Source organism: Palaemon carinicauda, chromosome 34 (genome assembly GCF_036898095.1).
Source record: "Palaemon carinicauda isolate YSFRI2023 chromosome 34, ASM3689809v2, whole genome shotgun sequence".
In the NCBI taxonomy this organism is placed as follows: Eukaryota; Metazoa; Arthropoda; class Malacostraca; order Decapoda; family Palaemonidae; genus Palaemon; species Palaemon carinicauda.
Genome location: NC_090758.1, coordinates 15,969,298 through 15,990,333, shown reverse-complemented (window position 1 = coordinate 15,990,333; position 21,036 = coordinate 15,969,298). Strand labels below are relative to the sequence as shown.

Here is a 21,036-nt window from a genome sequence, read left to right as displayed (position 1 = left end):
ATTATGTATGCCCATTAAGTGGTTTACGTATAGTGTGTGTATATGATCAATGAATCTTGCCGGTATTCATTCGCCGTGTTAATTTGAACGCAAGTTAGGCAATTTGATATAACCAGTGAATACTAGGCAAGTGTGGTATTAATGATTCTGAACAATAGGAAATTTTCCTCTCGTATCATGATCAAATCATTAAAATTAGGAATGAAAACGGGAAGTTATACATAACACAGGGTACTTTCTTTATTTTCATTTTACAATAATACTATGAATGAATGTTTCAGGCTCTCAGCTTACAGATATTCGGAGATACAACTACAAGTCGGACTGAATCATAAATTTTGGACATTGTATCAATAGTTTGTATTGCAATATTGTAATAAAACATCATGTAATTCAATGCAGTAAGTGATACGGCATTTGCAATATGAAACGGAACTATTTATTGACTCCTGCAGATGAAAATCGTAGGCATGTAGTTAGGTTAGGCCTACCCCAGTCCAAAATGTAACAAAATTCCAGCTTCTTGAAACCTGTTAAGTTTAGTTGAGGACTTTCTAGGCTTGTTAATCCTTTTCTGGTACTTTATTTATTCCGTAACTGGAATACAAACCTATGTTAATTATAGGTGTATTTGAAAGAACGACCCCTATGAATAGCTAAGGGTTTGTATTGTTAGGGAAAATACAAATTATTTACGAATTTGTCATGTTTCTCTTTTGCTTTCAAGAACAAATTGATAATATCAAAGACTGTATTGTACGTGTTTTCATGTTTCTCATATGCATTCAAGATCAGATTGATAATATAAAAAAAACTGTGCTCTTTTCAAATACAAATTATTTCCAAATTTGTCCTGTTTCTCTTATGCTTTCAAGAACAAATTGATAATATCAAAGACTATTGTTCGTGAATTTATTTATTAACCCTTTTACCCCCAAAGGACGTACTGGTACGTTTCATAAAACTCATCCCTTTACCCTCATGGACGTACTGGTACGTCCTTGCAAAAAACTGCTATTTACATTTTTTTTTTGCAGATTTTTGATAATTTTTTGAGAAACTTCAGGCATTTTCCAAGAGAATGAGACCAACCTGACCTCTCTATGACGAAAATTAAGGCTGTTAGAGCAATTTAAAAAATATATACTGCAAAATATGCTTGAAAAAAGATAACCCTGGGGGTTAAGGGTTGGAAAATTCCAAATAGCCTGGGGGTAAAAGGGTTAACATCTCCAGACAGCTGAAATACCACTGCCAACCGGAGGTAGCTTAGGCCTGATCTAGTGTCACAAGTTACGCGATTCTTTTCCAGAAGTATTCGGTGTTGTACTGTTGTTTGTCTCAGAGCCCTTCTCGCGACACTTATCTCTAAGCGCCACCCTCGATGATGAGGTAACGTTTCTTCCACTCTCTTTGCCCTTGTTCTTTTTATTTCCTGTTATGCTAATCTTTGCAGAATATACAGAAATGCTTTAGTTTTTCTTTTTTCTTTTTGTGGATTTGAACTAACTTTTTATCCGTTTGGTTTTTGCAAACTAAGGAACTTAGATGCATTAAGATGACAAAAATTTGGCAATTTTTTATATTTATTTATTTATTTGTTTTTTTTTTTGCATAGTATTGGGTGACAGTTTTACATATTTTGTATTATTGAATGCTAAAGTCCTGTGATAATATAGGATTAGCTTTCTCTGTTATGTATTATGTATTACCTTCTGTAATTGCTTTGGTAACCAATATACTGTATTTAGCCTTTTTTCTAGTAATGTATACTGTATTTAGTCTTTGTACGGCTTCGTAGGGTTGTGGACGATGTGGTAAACTCCCTGACTGGTGAACGCCGGACTAGGGTTCGAGTCCCGCTCAAACTCGTTAGTTTCTTTAGTCCCTGCAACCTCACTATCCTTGTGAGCTAAAGATGGGGGCTTTGGGGAGCCTATAGGTCTATCTGCTGAGTCATCAGCAGCCATTGCCTGGCCCTCCTTGGTCCTAACTTGGATGGAGAGGGGGCTTGGGCACTAATCAATATGTATATATGGTCAGCCTCTTGGGCATTGTCCTGCTCGATAGGGCAGTGTCCCTGTCACTTGCCTCTGCCATTCATGAGGGGCCTTTAAACTTTAAAACATCAAATGAAAAAGCAGTTTGTGTTTAACTCTGACGTGAGGTTAAACTGTACGTCAAAGAGTCTCAGAATGAAGCCATCGCCTTTCTTGAAGGATCTTCACATTGTAACTCGAACTTCTTCTTTGCCTGGCAATCTGCTGGACTGGTGATAGAGACCTGCTCAAGTCGGATAGTTTCTTGTAGTGTCTGCAACCTAACCATCTTACCTGCAGAGTCATCAGCAGCCGTTGCCTGGCCCTCTCTAGTCCTAGCTTGATTGAGGAGGGGTTTGGGGGTCTCTAGGGCATTGTCCTGTCTCGTGCTTCTGCCATTCATGAGTAACCTTTAAACCTTGTAAGTATTCACCAGATTTTGGTTGCGTCTGGAATAAGCGTTTGGAATATTGTAGTGAATTAATGAAATGAAATCATCGTCTCCTCCTATGCCTATTGATGCAAAGGACTTCGGTTAGATTTCACCAGTTGTCTTTATCCTGAGCTTTTAAATCGATACTTCTCCATTCATCATCTTCTTCATGTTTCATAGTCTTCAGCCATGTGGTGAAGAGAAAATTCTAGACCAGATTAGCTTACAGAAGGTGATTGGCAAATGCCTGAAGGTCCCACTTTCACACATTGTGGAGTCGATGTTGTGTTAAAGTATTGCGGATTAAATGGAACTTTGATTTAACTAAGAAAGTGATACCCCCAACAATTTGTAGTACAAAGTTCTTCCACCGGTTTCCTCCAACCATCCCTCTCTTTTACTCTGTGGGATTATGTAACTAATCCTGAGATCTTACTTCGTAGTTCTTATCCGCAAAGGTACTGGCCTTTCCGCTCTTCTAGAACGTTGAATTGTACTAACAAATTATGTTTTGCAATCCTTTGAGGCTCTAATAAAAGACCATGTCCCTCACAATACTATCGATTACCTGTATTATTATTGTTATTATTACTATTACTAGCTTGGCTACAACCCTAGCTTGAAAAGCAGGATGCCATAGCCCAAGGGCTTCAACAGGGTAAAGTAGCCCAATGAGTTCCCCCACCTCTCCCTATAATAATGATTTCGTTTTCATATTTAATCAATCTTAGAATTCTGTTTTGTTTCATCGGACTCCTGAAGATGCGCTTAAAACTTCAAAGATGGAAAACTGACTTTTCTCCATTTCTTACAGAAGTCAATGTGAAAAGTTTGCTCTGTTCACAGGCAAAATATTATTAGTTCATTCTTGTTTTTCTATTTCACTTAATTATCCCTCTGCTTACAGTATTGTTACTAACACTGATGTCCTTTTTTTTCATGGAGGGGATCTAGTCATTAAATATTTTTTTGTTTAATTTTCTTTCTCCATAATCAAACCATTGTTCTCTAGTCTTGGGTAGTGCCATTGCCTCTGCACCATGGTCTTCCACTGCCATGGGTTAGAGTTCTCTTGCTTGAGGGTACACTTGGACACACTATTCTATCTTGTTCCTCTTCGTATTGTTTTTATGAAGTTTTTATATTTTATATATATGATAGATCTAATTTTGTTTTGATTGTTATTACTTTTCATATAGTTTGTTTATATCCTTGTTTTCTTTCCTTACTGAGCTGTTTTTCCCTGTTGGATCCCTTGGGCTTATAGCATCATGCTTTTCCAACTAGGGCCGTACCTTAGCTAGTAATAATAACAATGAAAATGTGGGAGTTCTTTCTCTTGGTCGCATTGATGGAAATCTATTTAAATCGTTCTTATGATGAATATGCCTTTCCAAATTTAAACCCAGTTTAAGCTAAACAAAGAAGAGATGAAAGGAAGGTCTATGAATATTATTGCATGACAAACTTCTTAGCAACGAAAGTCCTCTTAAAAAGAACAGGTATCTCGGAGGATTCTTAAGAGAAGACGCCCAAGATTTCCATCTGCCATAAGGAAGGGAAGGCTCTATTGATGGGAAAATGATTCTATGAGCAGTTGAGAAACCTTATCTATTGTGTAGTTTTCCAAGCTTTTCAGTAAGCAAATGGCACAACCTCATTGAGGTATCTTGCTTTAGAAGCCTGTTGTTCTGTAAGGAAGAGAAGACTGTATTGATAGAAGGATTCTATGAGCAGTTGAGAGACTTTATCTATTGTGTAGTTTTCCAAGCTTTTCAGTAAGCAAATGGCACAACCTCATTGAGGTATCTTGCTGTTTACTTTGTTGTCATATGAAATATCTCCCTAACAGAATACGAAGTACGGAATAGTCTGTAAAAGTCTTGTAAAAACCTTTTATTTTTATTAATTAAACTTCCTTTTTTATTATTATTGTTCTTGCTGGATGATCTATGCATATACAGTAGTTTATGCATAATAAGGTACAGTATTTGTTGCTTTGCATGTTGCATTATACCCCGCAAGCCTCGCACTTTAAATTGATTTTGTAATACCAGGCTTCATATTTAGTTTGATGAGCAAATTTTGCAGAAGAATATACCTTAAAATAAAACTTATAGTTTAAGATTTCAATAAAAAGCTGAGTAATTTAAGTTTGTTTTTATATGAATGCAAGCTATTGTCTTTTAATAGGAGGACAACTTTAGTGGAGCTGGATCGGCTGTTTAAACATTAAACGAGGTACAGTAGTTAGAGCTGTAGTAGGTAGGCCCTGCTCCCTCGCCACGTAGAGTAGCCTAACTTAAACTCTGTCTATGGCAGCATTTTGGTACAGACGCCCTGGTCTGGGTTCTCTCAATCTGGCTGTTTCAATCTTTTGCATTTTCTTTCAGACTTAATAAGTGTACACTTGTACTGGTAAATCATTATGTTCGAGGGAAAGGTATGTAGTGTTTCTTAATAACTATATGTTCGGTAACCTGCCTTTACCCAACATATTTGTTCTTGTTGGGCAGCGTGTGATATGTCCCTGGTCTGGGCACTAATTATGTAGTGGCTAGGAGGCTGCGGCCGAGTATAGCATGCAGGCTTACTATCGGGTTATGATCTCGATCCCGCTAACTCTCATTAAAGTAAATGTTTCCGTCGGAACGCTCAACTTTCTGAGCACCGCCTCTCGTTTTATTTGTTGGATTCCCTTGCCCAGAACCAAAACAAGAGGTGGTGCTCAGAAAGCTAAGTGTTCCGACAGAGCCATTTACTTAAATGTGTGTGGGTTCGCAGGATCGAGGCCGTGACCCGATAATAAGTCCGCGTGCTATACGGTCGTGTTATATGCTCATTCTTTGGTTTATAATTACAGTATTAACAAATCTCTAGGGTACTAGAACATCTGTTACCCATTACCTGTTTCTTCCAGTGCTCCGGAAACTTTTAACACACAAGAGACTGATCCAATACCTAGATATTCCCATGCTCAGAGATTGGTCCAGAATATGAGATCTTCTCATGCTTAGAGATTTTCCCAGATGCCAAGACCTTCTAACTCTTTTGCGCAATAAGAATTAGAACTCGTGACTTCTCAGGTCTGATCTTGGCACTTTTACAAGAACTGATATGCCATATTGGCAAGGATCCTCTTTCTTCTTGGTAAGGGTAGAAAACACTCTTCAGCTATGGTAAGCAGCTCTTCTAGGAGGACACTCCAAAATCAAACCATTGTTCTCTAGTCTTGAGTAGTGCCATAGCCTCTGTACCATGGTCTTCCACTGTCTTCGGTTAGAGTTCTCTTGCTTGAGGGTACACTCGGGCGCACTTCTATCTAGTTTCTCTTCCTCTGGTTTTGTTAAAGTTTTTATATGAAATATTTATTTTAATGTTGCTACTATATTTAAATACTTTTATTTTTCTTTATTTCCTTTCCTCACTGGGCTATTTTCCCTGTTGGGGCCCCTGGGCTTATAGCATCCTGCTTTTCCAACTAGGTTTGTAGCTTAGCATTTAATGATAATAATAATAATAACAACCAAGAACAGGGACTACTGCGATTCTGCCACGCTCTGTTTGGTGCCACGACGCTCTCCGGTTCACTCTCCAAAGGCTTCCTTATCCTCTAAAGGCATGAAAACCAGAAGTAGTCATCAAAGGAAACCACCCAACGTTTGTTCTTCTCTTGTTCTTCTATGGACCGCCTGGCGAATGTTTTGTGGGGAGTAAGGATTCTTCAAAGAACATCGGGAAAATAGTCCGTTAACCGCTGGATCAAAGATCATCGACACTTATCTGTGATCACTAAGTTCGTTACACTCATTCATGAGCTCGTGACCTCCGGAGATAACATTGAAACCTGTCAGGGGAGGGATTACGCTTATCGATTGGTACTTCGGTGCCCTTCAAAGGTCTATCCAACCCTTAAAATACAGTCGTCATATCTTCCTAGTGCTTTCTGTCAGGAACAAAGCCCTTCTCTCCAACCTTAGGTACCCCATACTGTATGCTACAGTTGATTTAGTAGATTTTACCCCACGCTCTTGACAGCGGAGGTCTTGCGTATCAGAGGAGGTAGACCTTCTCTGTCGATTCAGTGAGTGCCTTCATTGACATGGAGTCTGCTGCTATGGAAGTGCTTCCAAGACCAGCCTAAACAGCTTCGTATTTTCATCCACTGGCTGTGAGTAGCTGTATGCTTTGCCTCGGCCATGAATATGATACAGTAATCCCGAATCGGTGTACCCTCCCGGCTGCTACTAATTTAACGACCTCTTTTAAAGTTTAAACACCTGTTCCAGCTACGCTGGAGTTATCCTTCTATTGAAGGAGTTGGTTTTGTATATTGTAGTTAGGAAAAATAAATATTACTTTATATATTTTTGATACAGTATTTAATTACGGTTGATTATAAGAAAAAATATTCTAATACTGTACAGTATTTAATTACGATAGATTATAAGACAAAAATATCTTGATACAGTATTTAATTACAATAGATTATAAAAAAAAATATTTTGATACATTATTTAATTACGGTAGATTATAAGAAAAAAATATTTTAATGTACTAATTCATTTTCTTTTAAAGATAATACTGTACTGTTGATATCTGTTAATTTACTAAACAATATTACGGTACTTACATACTTAAAAATGTAAATTCCATAATGGCTTGGAGCATAATTACTTTTTAATAACGCATAAGTCAATGTAGTTCTCTCACTCTGTCATGCTGTGTCGCATGATATAAATTTTACAATTGCATACAAAGATTTTAATGTTCTTCTGTATTAAATGATCCTAATGTGCACAGTTGTATTTTCTCCTTAATACAATGAATAACTTCATATCATTCAAATTTCTACAGTACACTGGATGGAATGTTGTACATTAAAATGTATATGGAATTTTGCTACAATATATATTTTTGGAGTAATAAAAAAGGCTACTGTATTCCTCACTGTAAATTAATTAACCCTTTTACCCCCAAAGGACGTACTGGTACGTTTCGCAAAAGCCATCCCTTTACCCTCATGGACGTACCGGTACGTCCTTGCAAAAAAATGCTATGAAATTTTTTTTTTTCATATTTTTTATTATTTTTTTGAGAAAATTCAGGCATTTTCCAAGAGAATGAGACCAACCTGACCTCTCTATGACAAAAATTAAGGCTGTTAGAGCAATTTAAAAATAATATACTGCAAAATGTGCTGGGAAAAAAATAACCCGCTGGGGGTTAAGGGTTGAAAATTTTCAAATAGCCTGGGGGTAAAAGGGTTAATACAAAAAGGACAAACCTTAAAACTCTCAAAACATAACAATAGAAAGCCATCAACTCTAAACTAAATTTAAATTCACAATCTAAAACCATTTAATTATGATCACGATTTTCAATTGATGTACGCGGTTAAATAAAGTAAATCTCCTCTTTCAGTTCAAAAATGGTACGGGTGATTTCAGTCCACCATTTCACGCGGCAAGACGTGGCTGGATTGGAGCGGGCAGGAGGGCGCGGGGTAGCGAGAGGCAAGGCCGACATACTGTTGGTCGGCGGGGAGCACCGCGTGGACGTCAGGGATTTGAAGGATGGTGCTAATCTCCAAGGGAGCTTCCCAACCGTCGATTTGGTTCAGCAGTTGGTTTATTGCGCAACAGGTAATGTAGATTAGGTTTCTCCCAGGATTTGTAACTGGTGTTAATTTTTTGTCTTTGTTAGAAAGAGATCTGTTGTTAAGATTTTCAGTTAGAAATGTTACCAGCATTCTTTTGTCTCTGCCTCATGGTCCTCTTGGTCGAAATCTGAGTTAGATTTTTGTGTGGCATCGTTACAGATTTAACATTAACAATGCCATCTATGTATGCAACTGATTCTGTATGTGGTAAATTTGTGAATTCTTCAATGTACTAGCAAAGTTAGTGTATTGATAAATGCACTGTATCTACTGTCAGGTGCTAAAATACACCAATGTGTATTAATCTTTACGTCAAGCGATGTTTATAGTTTTCTAAATCAAAGTAACAATCTCCCGTCTTTAGGAAACTATGTCTGCACCTTGGAAACCAAACCAGCGAGACACGGAGGCGACCACCGCTACGTTAGGGTTTACCTACATTGGGATCAAGACAACACAAACCAACCGATGAGGGCGCGCATCGCTGGACGCGTCACGCCGAGCAGTCAGTCTGGTATTCTCAATCTGGAGATGATCGAGATACCCCTGAGGAAACCCGCAGAATTCGTCGCCTGCTGCCAGACGACGGGCAACATTGCCGTCGCCTGCGGCATGAGCGTCACGATTCACAAGTTTTTCCAGAAGACTCACGACATATCTAAGATGAAATTCATCGACTTTGAGGAAATCATCGAACTCGACATGTCCTTCATAGTCAAGGAAGTTGCGATATCCGAGGACTTGGTGGGATGCGTGTCGGAGTCCGAAGCGCACATATTCCAAGTGATTTTGAATCCCCATCTGTTGAAGTCATCCTCCGAGGAGAAGGAGTTCAGGGTTCAGGAGAAGCGAAGCAAGTCCAGGTCGAAATCTAAAACTCGCTCGGCATCCAGGTCGCCCGGACGCAGCACCGAATCGTGCAGCTCTGGCAATAGGTACCGAGGCAGGTGGTCCAGCCAGAAAGAGGTTAGTTTTCCTTATGCCTTTAGTTTTATTTACTGATGTCTAAATTGTACCTCTGCTAGTCCACTTTAAATCGTATAGAGTATTACATACATCTGCCTTGTAGAGGTATAAACTCTCAGCTGTTTTGAATAGGGATATGTTTGGGTTATTTGTGACTGTGGGTCATTATTAGATACAGTTTGTTGTTTGCAGCCTTGTTCTGTTTAATTCTCAAAATTAAGGAGAGTAACATTCCATGGTCTTTCACAGTATGTACATATTTTGAACTAAACCATGAGCCAGTGATTGAGATCACTGAAAATAAAAGAAAAACCTTTAAGGCTACTGCCTGTAGAGCTATGCTATGATACAAAAGTTATAATTATTCACAGTGTATAACAAAAGACTACAAAAGTACTTTTCTGGGCTATGACCCGTGTCGCCCACTGAAATGCTCCTATAGCACCATTTCTAAGGTATATAACTGCTATATATTACCAGAGAAAAAATTGCATGGGAATGCCAGGTTGAACCCAGCTCGCTCACCTGTATAAGGTGTCGATATAATACTGGGGCGCGATAAATCACAACCAGAGGCCTCGCACCATTTAGATGTCTCCTGTCAAAATCCCTGAACAGCGAGGCGCCGTTCAACAGTACTTAATTCACAAACTAATGTAGCTTACCACAATTTTGGGGACTTGTAATCACTTAAAAACAAAGGGTAATATAAAGCATTTGTGGCTGACTGAGAAGGCTGGATAAGTGCACACTTCTACCTAGTAGAACGGGAAGAAACTCATCCAACATGGTATACTGTATTTCAAGTTCTGCTTCTCAAAAATGTATCTATTATCTAACTGTGAATGTCTGTGAAAGTAATATTATTTGCAGTATCGCCTTAAAAGAACTTGTATTATTAGTTTGTTTGTAAAGAAATGTTAGAAATCTTTATATTAGTTGTGAACTTGTGGCTTAAAGAAAGTAATGTCAACCACAAAATGTTCCTTTCAAGTTAACAATACATGTACTGTAGTTGACTTTTTAAATATTAAACTTAGCCGGTGAATATATAATAGCTGACGTCTCGGACGGCTCGACAGAAACACAAAAACTCGCGAGCGAGCGCCATGAAAGTTGCGGGTGTGCCCACCAGCGCCGACTATCGGCCAGATACCGCATATACATGTAAACAGCTCCAGTTCTTCTCTGTTGGTCTTGTCGACAAGTTGATTCCGCTCGCTGTTAACCTGGAGTTTTTCGTCAATTTGGTGAAGTACTTCTTTTTGGTTGTTTGAGCTTTCGCAGTGACAGGTGTTTTTCTCTTCAATTAAAACTCTTGAACCCTTTTTTGGCTAGTGTTTATTGTTGATGACTTTGGATTTGTTTTTGGATTTTCTTTGACTGTTCAAAATGGCTGACCCTTCTCCTATCCCTGGACCTAAATTTCGCAAATGTAATGCTAGGGATTGTAACAAACGTCTTCCCAAGGCCTCTCTCGACCCACATACCGTGTGTTCTAATCGCCGGGGTAAAACCTGCCAATTAGGAGATCGGTGTGATGAGTGCGTGGTCTTGTCGGAATTCGACCGGCTAGAGTTTGATAAGTATTCTCGTAAGTTGGAGAGAGATAGGGTGAGGAGAAGCTCCTCTAGGTCGTTGGAATTTTCCTCCTCCCATGCCCCTGAATCTAATCCTTCCCCTGTAGTAGTTGTTCCTGAACCCTCTACTAGCACTCATGAACCTTCCATGCGGGATATGTTGCTTGCCATTCAAGCTTTGGGCGAGAGAGTTGAGTCCTTAGCATCGGACCGTAATCAACTCATGTCGGATGTGAATTTATTGTAGTGTCAGAGTGCCAAATCAGAAAATTGTGGGGATAAAGTAATAAGTGCGCAAAGTGTTTTTAGTGTTGCGACCGAGGGTTCGTCTGTACGTGCTTGTCGTTCACCTAGTCCGAGACCTCTTTCAGGCTCCCCTGCACCAGGGAGAAGTAATGTCGTAGGACTTAAGGGGACGAGAGGCTTTAACCAACGTACAGACATTCCCTCTTTGGTATCGGGCGTGTCTCGTCAAGATCGCCCCTACCATAAGACGAGCGAGGCTGTTTTCTCCTCGTCATCCGAAGGCTTCTCGCAAAAGAAACCTTGGCGCAAGGTTTCTAGACCCTTGAAGCGGAAGTCAGTCCCTTCAGGACAGGTCCAGCGTCCTGGCTGTAGCCATTGGGACAGCTCTGACCCTTTGCAGTCGTCGGAAGACTGTTCGCCCATTAAGCGTAAGCGTAACACGGGCTCCGAGAGTCTCAGTAAAGGCAATGTTTTGCCTACACAGTCGTTACCATCGTCTCGGCCCGTCCCGACTCCCGTTGATCCTAAATGGGTTGTCCTGCAGGAGATGCAGACTAAGCTTGCCTCCCTTATGGAAGAGTATACCGTTGAACAGGTTCACGATAATCCTCGCCGTTACGTTGATCGAGAGACTGGCCGTCAGCCGCCCAAACGAGCTTTTACTCGTCCTTTTGACGTTATGAAACGTGATGTCGGTAGTTTGTCACGTCAGTCACGTGACTTGGATCCTCACTCGCTGCAGTCCCGTGTTGACTTTCAGCCGCTGCCGCAGCCTCGTGTTGACGTTCAGCCGCTACCACAGTCTCGTGTTGACGTTCAGGACGTTCGCCAACCATCTCAGTTGCCTTGTTTTGACGTTGAGCGTCAAGCTACCGCAGTCAAGGGTTGTTTTGACTGCTCAATCTAGGCAGTCAAGGCAGTCTCGACTTGACGTCGAGCGTCCATCAACTCCTGTTGTTGTTGCTGGTCAGTCCTTTCAGCAGCGACATGACGTCGCTTCCTTGACTGCTACTGCTGCTCCTTTGCTCGTGGACTTTGCCTGTCAAGCATTGCCACCGCGGCAGGTCTCTCCTTTGCTTGAGACTCAACAATTGTCGGACGAGGTTCCTTCAGATGAGGATGTTGCTGATCCTCCACCTACTGATATTCCTTTGGGTGTTTTATCAGACGAAGAAGAGCCTAAAGCTGCTCAACCCTCTATGGATTTTAAGAAAATCATGATGATTTTTAAGGATCTTTTCCCAGACCATTTTGTAACTTCTGCTCCTCGTTCGCCTCCGTCAGAGTTTGCGCTAGGCCTAGCTACTTCGAAGCCTTCTTTTACTACCGCAGTCAAGGGTTGTTTTGACTGCTCAATCTAGGCAGTCAAGGCAGTCTCGACTTGACGTCGAGCGTCCATCAACTCCTGTTGTTGTTGCTGGTCAGTCCTTTCAGCAGCGACACGACGTCGCTTCCTTGACTGCTACTGCTGCTCCTTTGCTCGTGGACTTTGCCTGTCAAGCATTGCCACCGCGGCAGGTCTCTCCTTTGCTTGAGACTCAACAATTGTCGGACGAGGTTCCTTCAGATGAGGATGTTGCTGATCCTCCACCTACTGATATTCCTTTGGGTGTTTTATCAGACGAAGAAGAGCCTAAAGCTGCTCAACCCTCTATGGATTTTAAGAAAATCATGATGATTTTTAAGGATCTTTTCCCAGACCATTTTGTAACTTCTGCTCCTCGTTCGCCTCCGTCAGAGTTTGCGCTAGGCCTAGCTACTTCGAAGCCTTCTTTTACTAAGCTAGTGCTCTCTCGCTCCTCTAAGAGGGCTTTACGTTTGCTAGGCGACTGGTTGGTTACCAGGAGGAGTTTGGGGAAGACGGCCTTTGCTTTCCCTCCTTTTAAACTAGCTTCTAGAGCGAGCGTCTGGTATGACACGGGAGAAGTTCTCGGCTTGGGAGTCCCTGCCTCTGCCCAGGGAGACTTCTCAAGCCTCGTAGACTCTCCCCGTCGCCTGGCCATGAGACACTCTAAGATTTGTTGGTCCTCCTCGGACCTTGACCATCTCCTTAAAGGGGTTTACAGGGCCTTCGAAGTTTTTAACTTTTTAGATTGGTCTCTAGGAGCATTAAGCAGGAAGATCTCGTCGGCCGACCAGGATGTTTCCGTGCTTATTATGTCCTGCATGGACAAAGCCATTCGTGATGGTTCCAATGAGCTCGCCTCTACCTTTACGGCTGGAGTCCTGAAGAAGAGGGAGACTCTTTGCTCGTTCCTTTCGGCAGGAGTGACCCCCTGTCAAAGGTCGGAGCTTCTCTTTGCCCCCTTATCAGCTGCCTTGTTTCCTCAACAGCTGATCAAGGACATTGCGGCTTCGCTGGTGCAGAAGGATACACACGACCTGATGGCTTCTTCTGCTCGCAAGGGTGCTCCTTCATCGTCTTATGTCGTGAGACCCAAGATCAATACCCCAGCGACTAGGTTTATCCCGCCCTTTCATGGCAGAGCCCCCAGCAGGGGAGGCGCTCGTGCCGACGGTAAAAGAGGCAAGAGGAGAGGATCCAAGTCCTCCCGTGGCAGAGTCTGACTGCCCACGTCCTCAGACAGTGGTAGGGGCCAGACTGAACAACTTCTGGCAGGCCTGGGAGAAGAGGGGGGCAGACCAAGAGTCTGTGTTGTTGCTCAAGGAGGGGTACAAAATACCTTTTGTACGCAGACCTCCTCTAGTAACAGTTCCTTTAGACCTCTCCCAGGTGTCTCTGTTGCTAGAGAAGGGAGCGGTGGTGAAAGTCTCGGACCTTCAATCACCGGGATTTTACAACTGTCTCTTCCTAGTACCAAAGCATACAGGAGGTTGGAGGCCAGTGCTGGACGTCAGTGCGCTCAACGTTTTTGTTTTAAAAACAAAATTTACGATGGAGACCACGAAGTCCGTCCTAGCGGCGATCAGAGAGGGAGACTGGATGGTCTCTCTCGACCTGCAGGATGCGTACTTCCACATTCCTATACACCCAGATTCTCAACAGTATCTGAGGTTTGTTTACAGGAATGTGGTGTACCAGTTCCGAGCACTGTGCTTCGGCCTCAGCCCTGCTCCTCTCGTGTTTACGAGGCTCATGAGGAATATGGCAAAATTTCTTCATTTATCGGGAATTCGAGCCTCCCTGTACCTGGACGACTGGCTTCTCAGAGCATCGTCCCACCATCGCTGTCTGCAGGACCTTCAATGGACATTGGGTCTGGCAAAGGAGTTGGGACTGTTGGTGAACTTAGAAAAGTCTCAACTGAATCCCTCCCAGGAGATTCTCTATTTGGGGATGGAGATTCGCAGTCTAGTTTTTCGGGCTTTTCCGTCTGCCACCGAATAGAGCAAGCCCTGCTCAAAGTCCGCCTCATGCTGAAAAAAGACCGTTGCTCAGTGAGAAGTTGGATGAGCCTCTTAGGGACTCTGTCATCCCTGGAGCAATTTGTCTCACTAGGGAGGCTTCACCTTCACCCTCTCCAGTTCCATCTAGACTCATACTGGAACAAGAGCAAGACTTTGGAAGCTGTGTCAATCCCGATCTCCGAGCCAGTAAAGACGTGCCTGAACTGGTGGGACAGCAACATAAGTTTGCGAGAGGGTCTGTCCCTGGCGGTCAAGAACCCAAACCACGTGTTGTTCTCAGACGCGTCGGATTTGGGTTGGGGAGCGACTCTGGACGGTCTGGAATGTTCGGGTCTTTGGACGTCGGATCAGAAGAGCATGCACATCAACTGCAAGGAGCTGTTAGCGGTTCACTTGGCCTTGACAAGTTTCGAGAGCTTTCTTCGAAACAAAGTGGTAGAAGTCAATTCGGACAACACCACAGCCTTGGCGTACATCTCCAAGCAAGGAGGCACTCACTCCCACACACTGTTCGTCATCGCAAGGGACCTCCTCATCTGGTCAAAAAATCGAGGCATCTCCCTGTTGACAAGATTCATCCAGGGGGACTTGAACGTCTTGGCGGACTGTCTCAGTCGGAGAGGTCAGGTGATCCCCAGAGAATGGACCCTCCACAAGGACGTGTGCAAGAGTCTTTGGCTGACTTGGGGTCAACCCACCATAGACCTCGTTGACCAAAAGGCTCCCGACCTATTGCTCTCCAGTCCCAGATCCAGAGGCAGCCCACATAGATGCATTTCTAATGGACTGGTCTTACCTGGACGCGTACGCATTCCCTCCGTTCAAGATCATCAACAAGGTACTGCAGAAGTTCGCCTCTCACGAAGGGACAAGGTTGACGTTGGTTGCTCCCCTCTGGCCCGCGAGAGAGTGGTTCACAGAGGTACTTCAATGGCTGGTAGACGTTCTAAGGAGTCTTCCTTTAAGGATGGATCTCTTACGGCAGCCCCACGTAAGGAGTCTTCATCAAAGCCTCCCCGCTCTTCGTCTGACTGCTTTCAGACTATCGAAAGACTCTCAAGAGCTCGAGGTTTTTTGAAGGAGGCAGCCAGAGCGATTGCGAGAGCTAGGAGAGCTTCTACCATCAAGGTCTACCAGTCGAAGTGGGAAGTATTTAGAGACTGGTGCAAGTCATCATCCATTTCCTCTTCCAGTACCTCTGTAGCTCAAATTGCAGACTTTCTCCTGCATCTGAAAAATGTTCGCTCCCTCTCGGCTCCCACTATTAAGGGCTACAGGAGCATGTTGGCTTCTGTGTTTAGACATAGAGGCTTAGATCTGTCCAATAATAAAGATCTCCAAGATCTCCTTAAGTCCTTCGAGACCTCTAAGGAGCGTCGTATGGCTACTCCTGGATGGAACTTAGACGTGGTCCTAAGGTTCCTAATGTCTGACAGGTTTGAGCCATTACATTCAGCCTCCCTGAAGGATCTCACCCTCAAGACGCTTTTCTTAGTGTGCTTGGCTTCGGCTAAAAGGGTCAGTGAGATCCATGCCTTTAGTAAAAACATCGGCTTTTCTACAGATAAAGCCACATGTTCGCTTCAGCTTGGTTTCTTGGCCAAAAATGAACTGCCTTCTCGTCCTTGGCCTAAGTCGTTTGATATACCTTGCCTATCAGAGATCGTAGGCAACGAACTTGAAAGAGTGCTGTGCCCTGTTAGAGCTATTAAGTTTTATTTAGCTCGTACCAAATCCTTACGAGGTGGTTCTGAGGCCTTGTGGTGTTCAGTTAAGAAGCCCTCATTGCCTATGTCTAAAAATGCTTTATCGTATTTTATTATATTTTTAATCCGAGAGGCTCATTCTCACTTGAGTGAAAAAGATCGTTGCTTGCTTAAGGTCAAGACGCACGAAGTCAGAGCGATAGCAACTTCCGTGGCCTTTAAGCAAAACAGATCTCTGCGGAGTATTATGGACGCGACCTTTTGGAGGAGCAAGTCGGTGTTCGCTTCATTTTACTTAAAAGACGTCCAGACTCTTTATGAGGACTGCTACACACTGGGTCCATTCGTTGCAGCGAGTGCAGTAGTGGGTGAGGGTTCTACCACTACATTCCCTTAATTCCAATATCCTTTGAATCTTCTCTTGAAATGTTTTTAATCTTGTTTTGGGTTGTACGGAAGGCTAAGAAGCTTTTCGCATCCTTTTTGATTTGGCGGGTGGTCAAATATCGTTTCTTGAGAGCGCCCAGATTAAGGGTTTTGATGAGGTCCTGTTGTATGGGTTGCCGCCCTAGATATAACAGCTCCTGGGAGTCTTTCAGCATCCTGAGAGGATGGCTGGGCTTCGTGAGGAAAGCGGACTAACAAGGCAGAGTAATCGTCAGAGTCAGCTTCCTTACCAGGTACCTATATTTATTTGGGTTTTGTTATGATATAACTGTCAAAAACTCTAAGCATATACGCCTTTATTGTACTAATACTGGTCTCTACCCACCACCATGGGTGTGAATCAGCTATTATATATTCACCGGCTAAGTTTGATATTTAAAAATGATATTTTGATTATAAAATAAATTTTTGAATATACTTACCCGGTGAATATATAAATTAAAGGCCCTCCCTTCCTCCCCGATAGAGACCCAGTGGAATGAGAAGAACTGGAGCTGTTTACATGTATATGCGGTATCTGGCCGATAGTCGGCGCTGGTGGGCACACCCGCAACCTTCATGGCGATCGCTCGCGAGTTTTTGTGTTTCTGTCGAGCCGTCCGAGACGTCAGCTATTATATATTCACCGGGTAAGTATATTCAAAAATTTATTTTATAATCAAAATATCATTTTTCCTAAACAAGCCATCGTCCTGTCATAGGAGTTTTATTTTAGTTAATGTGGGATAGCTGTTGAAATTTAACAAGCCAGTGGTAACTATCTTGCGGCTGGCAGAGGAAAGCCCACCCACCCATAAGTCAATCAGCATCACTAGCACTTTGGCTTTGGCTGCAAGCAGTGCACATGTACCCTTTCTGCCTCTCAAATTTTGACCGTTTTAATTATTTGCTTTGTTCCATAATACTGTAAATGGGTCAGTGTCTTGCTTGAGAGTACGCTCTGACACTATTCTATCTCATTTCTCTTCCTCTTGTTTTGTTAAAGATTTTGTAGTTTATATAGGAAATATGTGTTTCAATGTAGTTACTTTTCTTAAAATAGTTTATTTTTCCTTGGGATATTTTTCCCGTTGGAGCTCCTTGGCTTATAGCATCTTGCTTTTCCAACTAGGGTTGTAGCTTGGCAAATACTACTACTAATTATAATAATTATAAAATTGCTTCTTGCTTTCTTGGAATCAACGGTGACCAACCTCATGGCTAAATCAGAAAATCTAGGTGTTCTGTTTCATGATGTCAGACCTATTCAAAGTGTTCAAGGATGCTGTCCAGCACTCATAATATCACCTTGATGCCTCCAGGTCTAAGGATGATCCTGGTCGCTTCCAGGTGACTACAAGATGAGTATGATCCTTAAAACATTCTTCTCCATTGACTACATCTTCACAGGTACCTCCAATCTGTGAAGTCACTTGCATTTCACGATTGGAAACTGTTCAGGATCCCTTCCGAGCAAGAGGCTCAGGAGATCTCCGGTGTCATATGATTGTCCTTGGCTACTGTCTACTAGGAAAAGTGGATTATTTTCTGCGATTGGTGTCGTAAAAGGGGCGATTCACCGGCCGGAGCTTCTTTCTCGGTTGCGGCGGGGAAAGACTACCAATCATCATTGAGCACAGTCTTCCGACTGGCAAAAATAGACCGCTGTTCCTTGTAGGAGTCGGCTGAGCTCTTTAGGAGCTTCAAAAATTTTTTCCCACCCTGAGACCTCAGGAACTTTTTGAATTCTAACGGCCGTTCCAGCTTTGCCGAAGTCCTCCTATTAAAGGACTCTGGGAATTCTAAAACAACAGAACTTCATTCCCTCAGGTTTAATATTATTATTGGTCCTTAGCCGAACCAGAAAAACCTCATAGTTAGCACTAGAATATTAGGCTTTAAATGGCTCTGTTAGTTTGAATAGTATTTTTCTGAAGGTGAATGGCTTAGTGGTACTTCCTTTCCATTCATTTGCATTGAAAATTTGTACGTTTTCTGCGCTGTTCAAATATTTGTTATTATGATTATCAATATTGTTATTATTATATTATTAGAAGCTAAGCTACAGCCCTAGTTGGAAAAGCAAGATGCTATAAGCCCAAGGGCTCCAACAGGAAAAAATACCCCAGCACAGAAAGGAAACAATGATAGGAATACACTACAAGAGAAGTAATACAATCAAAATAAAATATTTTAAGAAGAGTTACAGCATTTAGGTATTTCTTTAATTTTGACTCCTCAATGAAAAATATGATAGTGTCCAGTGCAATAACTATAAAAAGGTATCCACTAAATGGTGATCTACGCTTTTAAACTCTTAAGTAAGCAATTATATTTTTTGTTATTCAGATTGAAAATAATTCAAGCAGCTGAACTTCAAAGTCAGTTTCTTTTTCCATTTTATGATCTTTCTTCTTTAGACCAAAATAAAATTTGTGATTCAAAAGAACTTGTAGAAAATATCATCATTATCATCTCCTACGCCCCTTGACGCAAAGGGCCTCGATTAGAATACAGACGATCTTCAACGTACAAACATTTGGAGATACGAATACAAATCCTACTGAAAATAACAAAGATAAGATAAAGAAATACTATAATAAAAGAATAAAAAAATACAATGCAAACATATGGCAAGGATTCGTGACAAACTTTGATTACAAAACATTAGGCGTGTTCACTTACTGAACAAATTGCAGGTGACAAATGTCAATTAGTAGGATATAGTGAGTGAACATTATAACAGTGAATATGAATTATATATACTACATAGTGCACACCAACACATTTTTAGGGGCTATTTTGTCTTTGTTTCTCATTAGTGATGATGTCTAAAGGCGCCAGGTAGGCTTTCCCAGCCTCTGTCAGTCACCCTGCTTCAGAAACTGTCTCCACTGCTGACGATCTTCATACAGCTTTTCTTCTTCAATCTCTTTTGAAATTCATACCTCTCCTTCTCACTCCTCTCTCAATATTTTCCTTCCACTTCATCTTCAGCTTTCCAGCTGGTCTTCTGCATTGTGATCTCCATTTCAAGAATTTTCTTGGGACATCGTTCTTCTTCCATTCTTTTGACGTGTCCAAACCATCTGGTCTTCTGCCTTGTGGTCTCCATTCCAAGAATTTTCTCGGATATCGTTCTTCCATTCGTTTGACGTGTCCAAACCATCTGGTCTTCTGCCTTGAGGTCTCCATTCCAAGAATTTTCTCGGATATCGATCTTCTTCCATTCTTTTGACGTGTCCAAACCATCTGGTCTTCTGCCTTGTGGTCTCCATTTCAAGAATTTTCTTAGACATCGTTCTTCTTCCATTCTTTTGACGTGTCCAAACCATCTGGTCTTCTGCCTTGTGGTCTCCATTCCAAGAATTTTCTCGGATATCGTTCTTCTTCCATTCTTTTGACGTGTCCAAACCATCGTTGTTGTCCTTTATTGAAAGTCCAAAATCCCCTCCGCTCCTAATTCCCTCCTGATGTCTTCACTTTGAAGTTTATCCAGTCTTGTGACACAATATTACATCATTTGATACAGTTAACAACACATTTGTAATAACCGGATATCTATTTCATCTGAGACCCGACTATTTGTTGACTTTCGTAGATGGAAATCATAGGCATGGGATTCAGATTAAGACTATTGTAGACCAAAGTTTAAAGAAAATAAACTTAAAAACAATTTGACTTACAAAAAGCTTCTTGGGACCAATTAAGTTTGCAAGTGAGGAACTTCCGTACAATTACAACTACGGTACAGTCTTCTGTTATCAATTGTGGATTTGATTATCTGTTAGGAGTCTTATGAGGTAAAATAAAGCTATTATTAAGCATTAATGTTACAAAATTTGGGCCAATTATTACATTTCTGAAGATATTAGAAAGGATTCTCCATAGATGAAGGGTTTAAAGGTCACTCATGAATGGCAGAGGCAAGGGACAGTGACATTGCCCTATCAAGCGGGACAATGCCCTAGAGACTGACCATATTACATACGATCAGCGCCCAAGCCCCCATTCCACCCAAGCTAGGATCAAGGGGAGCCAGGCAATGGCTGCTGAGGACTCAGCAGATAGACCTATAGGCTCCCCCAAACCCCCCATCCTTAGCTCACAAGGATGGTGAGGTTGCAACGGCCAAAGGGGGACTCGAACCCCAGTCCGGCAATAGCCAGGCAAGGATGCTATCTCCGGGCCACCACAACCTTATAAAGCTATTATTGACCATTAATGTTAAAGGTTTTGTGCCAATTATTACATTTCTAGAAAGGATTCTCCATAGATAAAGAACTCGGGGCCTAGGAGTGTTGTTGTAGAATAACGACATGGTATTTTGTGAGTTTCCTGAAGGTGTATCATTAGAAACAGATGAGAGACAAAGTATTTATAACTGCATTTTGTATGCCGTTTCAGTATTATTATTATTATTACTGTACTAGCTAAGCTACAACCCTAGCTGGAAAAGCCCAATGCTATAAGCCCGGGGGCTCTAACAGGGGAAATAGCATAGTACATACATACATATACCAAAGGCACTTCCCCCAATTTTGGGGGGTAGCCGACATCAACAAGAAACAAAACAAAAAAGGGGACCTCTACTCTCTACGTTCCTCTA

The 21,036-nt window shown here is 41.9% G+C and overlaps 1 protein-coding gene across 4 annotated transcripts in view; it reads left to right on the top strand.

The window, feature by feature from the left end:
• The window catches only part of LOC137627097 (BLOC-2 complex member HPS3), a 104,923-nt gene that overhangs the window by 28,576 nt on the left and 55,311 nt on the right, over positions 1-21,036 (top strand). For 2 of the 4 annotated variants that reach the window (XM_068358113.1, XM_068358110.1), the window contains exons 2-4: positions 1,313-1,392; positions 7,897-8,117; positions 8,499-9,100. In XM_068358113.1, coding sequence (XP_068214214.1) covers positions 1,385-1,392; positions 7,897-8,117; positions 8,499-9,100 — 831 coding nt within the window. In that variant the 5' untranslated portion in view covers positions 1,313-1,384. The remainder of the gene's footprint in view (positions 1-1,312; positions 1,393-7,896; positions 8,118-8,498; positions 9,101-21,036) is intronic. The other 2 variants (XM_068358111.1, XM_068358112.1) reach the window with 2 other exon arrangements.